The 13,307-nt window shown below is 34.0% G+C and overlaps 2 protein-coding genes across 3 annotated transcripts; one reads left to right on the top strand and one right to left on the bottom strand.

Moving 5' to 3' along the window:
- Window positions 1–3,183: 3,183 nt before the first annotated feature.
- LOC111789416 (uncharacterized) lies at window positions 3,184–4,122 on the bottom strand. Its single transcript, XM_023670185.2, has one exon. It carries the CDS (start codon window positions 4,039–4,041, stop codon window positions 3,445–3,447), a length of 597 nt encoding a protein of 198 aa, XP_023525953.2. The 5' UTR covers window positions 4,042–4,122; the 3' UTR covers window positions 3,184–3,444.
- Window positions 4,123–5,139: 1,017 nt separating this feature from the next.
- NBS1 (nijmegen breakage syndrome 1) lies at window positions 5,140–12,206 on the top strand. 2 transcript variants are annotated; one of them, XM_023665709.2, is made up of 13 exons: window positions 5,141–5,318; window positions 5,504–5,557; window positions 6,874–7,138; window positions 7,716–7,801; window positions 8,495–8,622; window positions 9,394–9,440; window positions 9,570–9,678; window positions 10,007–10,096; window positions 10,625–10,796; window positions 10,915–11,282; window positions 11,522–11,583; window positions 11,807–11,909; window positions 11,996–12,206. In XM_023665709.2, exons 1-13 carry the CDS (start codon window positions 5,282–5,284, stop codon window positions 12,047–12,049), a joined length of 1,575 nt encoding a protein of 524 aa, XP_023521477.2. In that variant the 5' UTR covers window positions 5,141–5,281; the 3' UTR covers window positions 12,050–12,206. The 2 variants fall into 2 exon arrangements, with proteins under 2 accessions (XP_086977664.1, XP_023521477.2); XM_087121538.1 differs by lacking the exon at window positions 5,504–5,557 and having other exon boundaries at window positions 5,140–5,318.
- Window positions 12,207–13,307: the final 1,101 nt, after the last annotated feature.

The raw sequence follows: 13,307 nt of genomic DNA, 5'->3' as shown, positions 1-13,307 counted from the left end.
TTTTTTTTTTTTTTTTTTTTTTTTTTTTTTTTTTCTTCTTTTCCCAACTCATGGATTTTTGAGGTTTGATCGTTTCTGTTTTTTATTCCTTGCAGATGTCTGTATTTTTTATTCAGAATATTGCACCATATTTGATGAGGGAGACTTGAACCTACACGTTCGTAAAAGAAATGAAATCTCTTAATCGTTTGCTAAATTATAAGTTCAGTCTCTTGACTTCTAGTTGTGTTTATGATGATGTTTTTACTTCTGTTATAACCCAACAAAAAAAAATGAAAATTTTTTCTGGCCATATTTTTTTTATTAGGTTAGAAATTATTTCACATTTCAAATAATTATTGGAAAAAGAAGAGGTTAAATATCATTGTCTTAGGTTTCATCTCTTCCTAACATCATTTAACAATTAGGATCGACCTTCTATCTTGCTACTTTAGTCTTTGCCATCTTGTGAGAAAGTCAATTGTTTCATTTATTTCTTTTAATATCGATGAATGCTACTTTAGTCTTTGCCATCTTGTGAGAAAGTCAATTGTTTCATTTATTTCTTTTAATATCGATGAATGTGTAGATTAATTTTCATACAACTTCATTATTTTTATAAGACAACGGTTTGATTCTGCTACATTTAGAACCATACTAAATCCTACTTAATTTAGTGTCATAACTTCAACTCATTGTCTTAATTCTTTGAGAAGTTGATTGTTCAACGTTTGCAACTTAACAATTCCAAATAGACTTTCAAGCACTTAGAGATCATTTAATGGATGAAAATGAAAGAGACTTTGAATTTTGATCCATTGATCCATGTCATAACATTGCTATCACATTTAATTTGAATTGACTTTTTCTTTATTATCGGTATCACTTTAATTGTTACGAAGGAAAACGCTAACAAGAATTGCTGACTTTTTTTTAAACACACAAATGTATGTTACATTTACATTCCATTACCAACTTAATTCTTTCAACAAGGACTCCGGCTATGATTTTTTAAACACAATATGAGTTCAATGCCAAATCAAAGGTTGCAAATTCTGAACAATAACTCAAAATTTATTACAACAGAAAAACACTTTACTCAGATCCTAAGAGAACTAACAAAGATCAAGCTTCATAGAAACACTTCATGAAATGTGATTCTTTATATATGTACAGAATGAAACAAATAACTTCAAGAACATACATCGATAAAAAGAAACATACTTTCAAGATTCCATTAAAAGAAATAGACCAAGTGGTGAGTATTACAATTTGGGGGAATGGGTATTACAATTTCTATCCCAAATTTATCCCAAAATAGTTTTCTTAGCCAAATTTAAACAACAAATTTCACACGAAAGGAAAAGCTTAATACCATGAGAATTGTATCCGTAACGGGGCATACAAGCATCCCATTCGAATTCGTAAAACGTAATTTATCGACTAACGTTTCAAGTCGCAGATGATCCTAGTTTGCAGAATAGCACATCTAACTACTTGTTTTGAGTTATGGAGATGCTAAAAACTAGAAGCTATCTCATTATACTTGAACATGTTAAAGAATTAGAACTGAACTATACTTGAGAAAATTCTCAAATAGACCCATGAGAAGTTAAAAGACTATGAATATTTTTGAAAGTGCCAAAAAGATCAGAACCTAAAGTTCAGGGGTTGAAATAACCTGCCTAGAAAAACCATTTCATCGACACCTTGAATCGAGGTTAATTACCAAAACAATATGAACTCGAACGAACTTCTTATGAAAGGTACAAGATCAAGAAAGCTATCGAAGAACTTCACGCTCTCTTGACGACACCTTTTAATCTTTCGATAACCAACACAAAAGCACTTCAAAGAACTACATATCAACCTTCACAGGAACTGAAATTAGCTCAGTATGAAAAACCAACCTCAGGCAGGGAAATGGTAGTGGAGACAAATATGTTCCAGAGTTTCCTCCACTTGAAGACAGGCTGTAAACACTATGAGAATTGCCCAACTTGGGTTCTTTTGGAGTTTATCCTCCTTACTTAGGCCACTTTTGAAGAGAAATGGTTCAAATATAGGGGAGGCTAAGAGATGTCATAATTGGGCCAGCTTTTCGAGTTTGTTTTCTAAAATTTTTGGGAACAAACTACAGATATTTCTCACCTATTATGGATGGTTGCCTGCATCATTTTAAGAACCTTGTTTGCACAACACACACCAAGAAGAGATGTTTCAGCTAATGTTCTTAGCTTGGATCTTATCTTGTGTTATAATTATCACCTCCCTGCAATCTACTGCACAGAAAAATTTCTAACCTTCTTAAGCTGGATGTCTTTCCATATCATTCCTTCTACATAAGGGAAGGAAAACTTATGACAATATGGTTTTAAAAAGATGGATATCAAAGGGTCTTGTCCAATGATTCTTCCTATAAAAACAAAAAATAAAATAAATAAAATAACTTCAAAGATAAAGGTAAAAACTAATAGTTTGAATGGAAGAAAGAAGAAGAAAAGCAGCAGGCAGAGCTCTAACAATGAGGCAGTCTGGCAAATGACAGACCATCTCAATGAACATGATATATTACTTCTTTCAAACTACTACAACTCAACAATTTATCATGGAATAAGTCTTCTCTGAGATGATCCTATGAAGTACAAAAACAATTCAAACCTGGATAGAAGGTTAAAGCTTGATCCTTCAATCACTAAATCTACTCAAATCTCATATTCCATATAAACTTTCACAACAATGACTTCGTTCGACATAAAGCAGACAAGTGTCAATTTTTTTTTAAAAAAAAGAGTATCAAAAACGAGAGGAATAAGACAAATAAAGCACGAGAAGTAAGCTATTCTCAACCATGGGAAGGGAACAATAAGCATAATCTACTTAGTTCAAGTAAGGGTAACATAACAATAAATTTCAGTGACATTATGAATGAGAGGCTAACCCTTACAAAATGAAAAACCCAAATTAAAGTTTAATGAGGCAACATAGATTTTAAAACATTTTCATGGTTCAACGACAAGGAAAATTCAAATTTCTAACCTTTTGATTGAAAATCTACGCCTTAACCAGGAAGCTATTATTCAAATTTCTAACCTTTTGATCGAAAATCTACGCCTTAACCAGTGAGCTATTCTTGGCACATAGAGATCATAAAACCTGTGGGCTTTTTATATATACCTTCCCCTGATCGATCAAAGCCATTGGTACATAAAATGCAAGACATTGTCCCATTGAAATGCAACAAGGAAACATAAGTTCAGTCGTAGTTTACAAACAGATTTTTCAAAGAAAAGGATGATAATTAACCATAAAGTTACCCATATATAATATTTCAGGGATCACGATTGACACTTAAGACAATTACAATCCAGAAACAAACAATAAATAAGTATAATTTTTAGTATATGAAATAAAAAACCACGAAGTAACAAACATCAACAAGTTACCGAACATATCTATAGTCGGTTACACCACTGATTTAACCGGCGCAACGTCCTCGGGGATCTTGACGTAACCCATCTTCTTAATATTCTCCTTGTTATCATCACTGAAATCACCCTCCTCCCAGAGGTCATCATACACAGAAGAGCGATGACTAAATTGGCTGGAGCACAACGAGTAGGCCAAATACATGGTGGCAGCAGTGAGAGCGCCACAGCCAACGCCGAAGAGCAAAGCAACAACAACGCTGAGGATATCCTTGGTACGATCACGAAGGGAGCTGAAGTCATAAGAGAGGCCCAAAGGGAGTTCTTGAAGCGAGTGGGGTTCGGAGGCTACAAAAGCCCTATCGCGAGGGAGATCCAAGCGGAGGAGTTCGTCACCGAAGGGGCGGAAAAGGGAATCGGAAGAAGAAGAAGAAGATGCAGCGGATTTCAACTCGGTGATGTCGACGATAATGGCCATCTCGGAGAAGGGATCGCGGGAATCGAGGGTTGGGTGGCGGTGAACGGAAAAGGAAACGAAGAGGGATTTGCAGGGGCGGGCATCGGAGAAGATTGGGAGGAAAACCGTGAGAAGAAAGAGGAGAAAGAGACGAATCATGGCTGCTGTTGACGCCATTGTTGGAGGTTTGACGAACAAGGGGAAGTTTCTATGGACAACTGAATCGTCTCTTTTCTTCTCTATGTTTATGCAGATTTTTTTATTCCGCTTTTTAATTTATAACGCTTTTTTATTTTTAATAATTTGAAATATTTCCTTTTTTAAAAAATTAATTAATTAATTTTAAATTAAGTTACCCGTCTAATTTATAATTTATATATCCACGATTAGGGTTTTTCTCGACTCCTTATTAGGGTTAGGACCAAGTGGAGCCTAACCGAGATTGTATTAGGGTTTAGCATTAGGTGCAGCTCCTCAAGGGTCGGCCTCGATTTTGTGAACTCGAGCTTTGACCTATGTTTCTTTTCTTCTCTCCTTGTTTGATGGTTCGGTTTTTGTTTTGCTTTGTTTTATCGAGTTTTCATGATTCAATTTTACCCATAAAATCAGTCCCCTACTACTTAATTAGGGTTCACGGTTTGACTGTGTTAAAAGACTAAATACATGGAGTCGAGTTTGAGATTAATCTTTTTCAAGTATCCTTATGGAACAGGGGCTTTAATTTTGTCTTTTGGCTAAAAGAAATCCCGAGTGTGTGGTCATTATCCTTCAAAGAGTTTCTTCAACGATCTCTCAGTGGCAACATGGTCAACATAATCGATCTTTTCATAATATAAAGCGATGGTTGAAACTTTCCCTCGTTCGTACAGTGAAGTTCTACTTGCTCTATGAGAGCCTTCAAATCCAACCCTTCGAGGATTTCTATTACGTTCCCCTACGAAGTTTCCTTAATTTTTTGTTGGCTTAATATTAAAGAAGACAAAATTAGGGTTAGACCGAGATTGCACTGACAAAAGAGTATTGGGCGCGACCCTCCGAGAACAGTAACTATGAACTTGGCTTCAATCTAAGATTTCTTTTTTTTTTTTCTCTCCTTGCTCGGTAGCTCGATTCTTGTTCTAAACGGTCTCTTAACTAACTTTTATTATTTATTTTTTCTCGAAATAGACGCAAAATTAAAAATTAATTTTAGGGTAGATTTTTATTTATTAAAAGTTCAATAATTTAATTTAAGTATTCAATAATCCTCCCCAAGGTCCCTACGCTATAAAACACGGTTCACAACTTCGAAGAAAAACTCCGACCAGCCTTTTTACTGATCAATTTGATTGCCCTTTTCTTTTTCCCGCTCGCTTCGACCCTTCCATGGAATCGCTCATCAATTGTTTAGCGCCATAGGAATCTATACCGGAAAAATATGGTTTGGGGCTTCTTCCCCGTCGATCCTCTTTCAGGTGCGTTCGCTTCGTGATTTTCTGATTACTTCTTGCTGCTGTAGAACTAGTTTTCTTTTAGTTGTTGTAAGACAACTTTTTGGCTACTGATAAAAAGCTTCATATTTATTTTCAATGCTTACTTTCTGAAGAATCGTCAGTTTTCGTTTGGTTGGACAATTTGTATAAACAAGTGCATGTTGCAGGTGAGGAAAAATTCTACATTTTTGCGCCTGGGAAGTATAAAGTGGGTCGTAAAGGTACTTCGATTGTGCTAGTAGTTATCTTTGATGCAGTTCTTTTGCTTCTGAATGATAAATTTTATGGCGTATTCTTGGTTTATAATGAAATTTAGAAATATTTTTAATGTTAGTAGAAGCGATATTTCTTTTACCAGAACAATTCCTGTGCGCATTTTTTCCTTCGTCTGTTTTTGTTTTATCATATAATTATTATTAAGAAGCGGATATATGATTAGACTGTAATTTTAATTGGTTAACTATAAGTGTACTCAATGTCCTGATGAGACCCTATCAAGGCTACTTTTGACCATATTGGCCTTACTGAGTGAGTGTTTGAGTGACCTTATTGGGCGAGTGATCCTAAGTAATCTGTGTCCTTTGAAATTGTATTCACGAGGCAAGAGTTCAATGCTGCTATATACTCAAGTCGAAGAGTGTTAATAAAGTTGTGGGAAGGATACTACACCACCAAACGAGCTAAACTAGGATATCGAAGATGTTGCTCCGCCCATAGATACCGACTTGCTAATTTCCATGAGAAAAAATGGGCTCAAAGTTTCACCCTTCGACCATGATATCCTCAATCCCACTCCTTTTAGTATAATTTCCCAAAAAGATGTCAAAGCTTCCTTACTCGCGTCTGGGGAATATTCGTAACAGCTATAGAATTTTGCAATATTTTAAAGGAATAAGGAGAAGTTTCTTATTTATTCCTCTCTCCTTTCCAGTGAGATTTTCCATTTTAGCTAAATTTGTTATAGAGAGAAATGCGTGTGTCAAATGAAGAGAGACAGAGAGAGATAAGGTTAGAGAAACTAGACAAGGAGGGTCAGAGAGACTCTATAGAGGGATAGAGAGATTAAGATAGAGGGCTTACTTGTCGCTTTGATAAGTTAGAGAGCTTGATGCTATCACTTCAAGTGAAGAATTGACAGAGGGTATTTTGACTTTTGAGGGAGGCATTTAAAAATTTGACATTATGCTCTTAAAAAAAAAAGTTGGAAGTGCTCAGGCACCACGCCTCAGAGCTCAAGCAGGAGGGCGCACACATATATTTGTGCCTATGTGAGGCAAGGTTCTTCATGCAAGTACTTTTTTGAGTTTTCTAAACAATGACTAGATCAATATTATAAACATTTTCCATAATGTTTTGTAGTTGTTTATTTTCAATCATGTTGTCTTCAAAGTTCCTTTTTGTATTGCATTTTTGCTGCCTTTTTCATGAGAAAAAATATTTTGAATATTCAAGAACGTCCATTTAACAGTCACTTTCTTTAGCTCTCAAATCATGCTCTCAGTTGTTTGCTCATTCTGTGATCATGTTTATCCCACAGGCTGCGATTTGACTATAACAAAAGATAAAGGAGTTTCCCGCATCCATGCAGAAATAGTTGTAGATGCTATGATCTTTTTAAATTCCCACAAGAGTTATTTATCTAATGTTTCCTCTAAAGTGAGGATTAGCGATTGCTCCAAGTATGGGACATTTGTTAGCAGGAATTCTGGGTTGAAGGAAAAAATTCACGAACTTCCAAAAAAAGAAGCAAGCTTGTATGATGGAGATGTGATTTCATTTGGATCTGGCAATGCAACGTACAGGTAATCTGAGAAACATTTAAATTAGTGACAAGATTTATCTTTCAAGTTGCTCTCACTGGTTAGCTCTTTATTAGAAGCAGGGTATGCTTTTTATATATGGTTTATTATACTCATTATTAAGTCCATGGCTCTCAGTTAAACCAGGTGCAGTTGCTTGCTATTTATTCAGTAAGTGATTGTTTCGGCAAGGAATTCTGTAAATTCTTTAATACTTCCTTTTAGATTCTATGAATATTCCTTTCTATATTTCTCATATTCTTTTTCTTTTTTCTTTCTACTTTCCTTTATTCTTGAATCTCAACCACTGAAGCAATTTTTTGTGATAACTTTGTCTCCTTTACAAAGTTCCTTGTTTTGGTATATCCTAATTTTTTTAGATTTTGGGTTTTACTTTTAGCTTCAATTAATATAGATGGTAAAGTTTCTTGTTATTTGTACTAAAATTTATTTTCCGAAGCTACAAGATCTCATATGCCTTTTTGCTATAAGATTATCTAACACCCAATACGCTATAAGATTAATTATCTAACACCCAATACGCTCGAAAACCTTATTATCCCATAAACAAATCTTGCAGGTTCTCCTTTGTGCAACTTGTGTTTTATGTTCACCATTCAGTGTCCTTCCAATTCCAGCTGCTGAGGGACAAGGTTTCATCCATAGGTCAGTCATAAAGAAGTTGCCGATCTTCTTTTACTTCACCTATGAAAGGAATTCTTATCTGATTAATAGAAGTTTCAATTTTCCAAGGTTTCTTATGTAACTGCTTAGTTGCTTTATGTTAGCATGTCCTAGTACAAACGCTTGAAAACTCTAAATATGACCTTAAAGACATGTTGAATATGTTACAGAATATGAGGAAAAACAGGGGAGAGTACTTAACCTTATTCATGTGTGGAACTCTCAACTTAACAGCATGGTAAATTTAAAGAACGGAAACTAACTAAAGGAAGGTTTGTTTAAATTAGGGATAAACTGTGAAAAAGGTAAAAATAAAAAAGAATAACAATACATTATTAACACACAAATAACTTGCTGCTATATACATCCTTACACTCTTTTCTTTTAATATATGAAAATCATCTGTCTTGGTGTTTTAAAACATAAGAAAAAATTTGAGACTGATTCATTTTACAAAATCATCTGACTTCTAATAAGTTGAAATGTTTACGAGGCACGTTTATCAATGAGCTCTGCATTATTGATACTGTGATCCCATCAATCAAGTTCACCATCACTATTTATTACATTGTTTATGCTGCACAACATCTACTCATTCTACAAGTTAAATCTGCATTGAAGAAAGTGAATTAGTTTGTCGTTTTGGTCGAATTTGAAGAGTATATTTAAATGTAGGTGCTTCTACATCTCATGATATTCGGGAGTGTACGCATGTGCTTGTAGAGGAACTGATGCCTTTTGATGAAGCTCTAGTTGACGCCATAGTGGCTGAGAAACCTTTTGTTATCACAAGTTGGGTTGAGGTAAAAATATGCTTCATATATTAATTGTTTCACTGTGATGCCAAGTTCTGTCATCTTGTTCGCCCCAACATTACGGAGGAACCTGATCTTGAGAATAGAAAATAACAGTGAAATTGTATTAAGATATAAAAGGAAAATGACAATATTAACCCCAGACCCTTATATAGGCATGGCTCTCCCAAGAAAACTACATCCCCAAATTCTAATTGAATAGAACCCTTTGATTATAACGACCTGCCCTAACTACACTAACGTAATTACTCAAATATTTTTCTCCTTTCGATTTCTAGTTTTAGGTATCCTTGACAATTTTTCATATACATCATTGTTAAAGTCTAGCAAGGATAAACATAATTTACAACTAGAAAGTGTACACCTATATGGTAAATACAAATAATGGAACACAGAAAAAATGAGGAACAAGTAGATTTTTTCTTGGAGATCCTTGGAGGAGCATCCTCATGACTCTCAACAGGCCTATTAGTTTCTTTTGCTTTGGCTCTATTAACAAACTTCAGTTCAACCATCTGCAAAATTACTTTACGAAAATCTGAAGATTCTTTATGCTTTTATTTTTATGTTGACCATCATCATGGATCAAGAATGACTTTGATTACCACTTTGTTGAATAAAGAAGTTACTTACAAGGGCATTAAAAAAAAGTCCACAAAAAAGATCATATATCTGATTCTTTCTATTTCCATAACAATGCAATTAGCAAAAACATGAGACAAGCGAGATTCTGCATTCTTACTGATTGTTACACTTTAGTTATTTGCAGGAAGAACCTCCTGTAACGAGATTCCATGCTTTGATTCGTAAGTGCTGCCTTTTTTAAGTTTGGTTGGGAACATATTCTTGAGTAATAGTTTTTTTTTTTTTTTTTTTTTTTTTTTTTTAACTCCTGCATTTCACTCTCAACCTTTTGTATTTGTTCTTTGAACCAGCTATCATCCAACAATGACTGTGGAAGGGATGCATGTCAAAGTTGTGGATCCCAACACTCGTAAAAACTGTTTGAGTGGATACACTTTTTTATTAGGGTCGGCACATATGGTAAGGCTCTGTTTTTTCATTTTCACATTCTTGAGAGTTGCTGGCTTGAGTAGGCAACCCTTTGATGAATGAATTATTGAAAAAAATTAGCCTTATGGTTTTTTTATTCTGTGATATACTTAGTTAACCCAACATGTAGGGGTTTGAAATAAATAAAGGAAAGAAGGAAAAAATTTAAATCTCATTCCATTTCTACCTTATGACAAAATTTTCTCGGATGCCTGTGGTGTTTAGTACTATTCTTTAGTTTTCTGTTCAGAAATAACTCTTCTGGTGGATTGCTTAGACATTCAATAATTTTGATATTCAATTTCCTATCTTTTGGAAGTACAAATATGGGGATCGGTTGAAGATGCTATTGCAACAAGTTGGTGGTGCAAATGTCTTGTCTATTGAGGACTTCTCTTCAGATAGCCAAGTACGAGGTTTTATCTCTTTCCACACAGACTATATCCATTCTTTCCTAATTGCTTTGTGAAGGCGTGGGTAAAAACTACTGGTTAACTAATTTCATGTAAAAAGATTCTAATTCACAATATTTCTGACTGCAATATGGTCTTATGGACAACATGAACTGCATTACTAATAAGCGTATGGATTCTAGGATTGAGTGTTATGAATAATACATGCTTAATACACTTCATCAATTTGTTGACATGTAATAGATGTTTCGATATTGCAATGAAGTATAACTTGCATCACATGGGGCCATAATGATTGATTACAAAAACCATCTATATAGTTAATATCAATGCCAATCGAATATTAATTACTATCCAGGCTTAAGATGTGAGCTGTGTTTTAAAATATGTCTCAAATGGCGCCTAATGATCTTTGATTGGACTAAATACAACAACACGACGCCTTTATTTTATTTCTTTTATTTATTTCAGTTCTATGAACCTGGTGTTTATTGGGTAATTGATTTGTATGATAATTCTTGTAGGACTTTGGTAATGGAGAAAATGAACGGGTAGTATTCATTATTCCTGGAGGACTAGCAGAAAAGTTGGGTTCATCCTATAAGGTTGATTCTTATTATAAAATAACTGAGTTGGTTTTGATATCATCTGTTTTGAGTGGAAAGCTGGATAGAGACAATTTGATATCACCCTGTGGTAAGTAGTCTTACTCACTACTAGTTTCATTTGTAGTATATTTACTCATTGTTAAAAACTGTTTATATTTCTTCATCTTAACTTCATTCATCTGGCTGAATATAAAGCTTCTTTGCAGAACCAGGTTCCTCTACATGCTCCACTGATGAAACCGTGGTAGCAGAATCCGATCTCGAAGCAGAAACCGATAAACCAGTTGCTTCTAATATCCAAGGTTCAGATGAACATTTAGGCATACCAGTTGAACATTTAACCAAACCAGAGGTGTCCATCGACCATGCTGCTTCTGGATCAGCTGGGGACCATAAAACATTCAGAAATAGTTACAGTGGAGTCAAAATGAGAAACGACAAGGTCGATGAATCTGACAACAGCAATATAGACATTATTTTCACTCAAAATTTAATCGTGCAACACGTGATGAAACCTTCATCAATAGTTACTGCAGAAGACGGTGGAATTACGAACTTCAAACGCTTCAGGAAGGTATTACTATTAGCCTCTGAATGTATTAATCTGCACCATTTCGTTTTAACTGGTGTGCACATTACTGTTTGATATTGATGAAATCTTGATCACCATTGTATGCGTTTTCTAATCTTAAACGATGAACCAAATGATGGTCGTGATCATATTTGCATTCAACTGTTCGAATATGCATTTAAGTAGCATTAAAAACAGTGTTTATGGAGGTTAATACGCACATCCTTTCAACTTTGTTGCAGACAGAAACTCACTCTGGGAATAGCTTTTATAATCTTGTTCCATTTGATAAGTATCCTTACAAGTAAGTGTTTCTCTCATGTCTTGGAGTCATTTGGGATGTGTTTGGCGCATAGTAGAGACGTTTCTTTGCATGCCATTACATATTCCTTCACGTTTATTATTGAAAGTTGGGTTTCTCACGTTGAATTAGGATGATATCTTTAAACATTTCAAGCCCGCACCTCAACCTCTGAATCTGATTACGTTAAAAGAAAATCACCTGCCATTGTTTTATGGGTTTCTAGGGATAACGGTGATGGAAGGGAAGAAATTGCAGAATCCTTGAAAGAAGAAAGAAAGCGCAAGGAAATGGAAGCAATATCTGAAGATTTATTTAATAACGAAAAGGTGAGTCTTTTTTACTTGTTTTAGCACCACAAGTTACAAACATGGCATGCATGAAGACATACATTTTTAACTTGCCCGAACTTCAGGGACGACGTCGTGGAATGGTCGGTTCCCTTCAACAGCTCCTTACTCGTTCTTAGAAACAGGTATCTGTATTTGCATCAAAGAATTCTCTGTGTCTGCCTCTACTTTGTTAGATAACTCGTTCTCTTTTGCACACATTTGCATGATATTGTCGTCAATCACTATCATATTTACCTCGCATGTCAATCATCCAAGTATTTTGACAAGTCAGAAGATGTATCGAGCCTCTAAGTGGACTTCTAACGTTTAACTTGTGTTGTGGTGACATACTTACACGAGTATTTGTAGCTATGTTATCTCTAAGGATTCAACACAACTAGCTCAACATAATATTTTCGAGCTTCCTTAAATTTTTCTAACAAATATTTAAACATAAGGGGATAAGCATAAACGATTTACCGACAAAAAGAAACTGTTCAATAAGTTGCACGATGTATGTCCGTGCATATCTCTAGATTGTGGTGTCATCAACATTAGGGATAATTTTGTAAATTGTATGGTCAACCATAGAATGCTTAATCTAAACGTTTTCAATCCCGTGGGTGGAACTCCTAAAAAGACCTCAAATCGTTTATTAAAAAGTATTTAAATTAGTCCAAAATTACATGCAAAACTTTAAATCAATCCAGAACCACTAATTACATTAATTAAACATTAATAAAAATAAAGAACAAACATAAAAAAAGGGATCCAAAAGTTAGCAACACAAATAAATATATAAAAATTATTTTAAAATGACTAAATAGAAAATAAAAAAAAATTCATATTATAATATTAATGAATTCAAAATATAATTGTTTTTTAATATTAATTAATTATACTTTGTTTTAACTTCTTTTAAAATATTTCTATGTTCACACTCTGACTCTGTGCAACAGATATTGTGTTCAAGTCCATGATTAGCCGATGTTTTCACATAGTAATGTTTTCTCTCCGGAATCTCACCAAAAAATATATATATATATATTATTTAAATTTTATGGTGCAAATTATTATACGTTATACCAAGTTGAGATGAGAAATTGATATTTCCAGAAAAAACAAAAAAGAAAAGAAGAAAAAGAAAAATAGAGTTAGGCTAGGAAAGCGAAAAGGGACGGGTACAACTAATTATCAAACAAATTTTCTTTTAAATAATTAATTTATATATATATATATATAAATAATATAAATAAATAAGTACAACAACTCAAATGAACCTTTATTTAATTAATATTGGACAACTCATTCTATCTCCCATACATTTAAAATTCCTATTTAAAATAGGAAATAATTCTTTATCAAATTTACATTGCTTAATTTTATATACTTATT

The sequence above is a fragment of the Cucurbita pepo genome, chromosome 2 (genome assembly GCF_057944985.1).
Source record: "Cucurbita pepo subsp. pepo isolate OVF chromosome 2, ASM5794498v1, whole genome shotgun sequence".
In the NCBI taxonomy this organism is placed as follows: domain Eukaryota; kingdom Viridiplantae; phylum Streptophyta; class Magnoliopsida; order Cucurbitales; family Cucurbitaceae; genus Cucurbita; species Cucurbita pepo.
The sequence above is the reverse complement of the archived record's forward strand: the minus strand, read 5'-3'. Positions and strand labels throughout refer to the sequence as shown.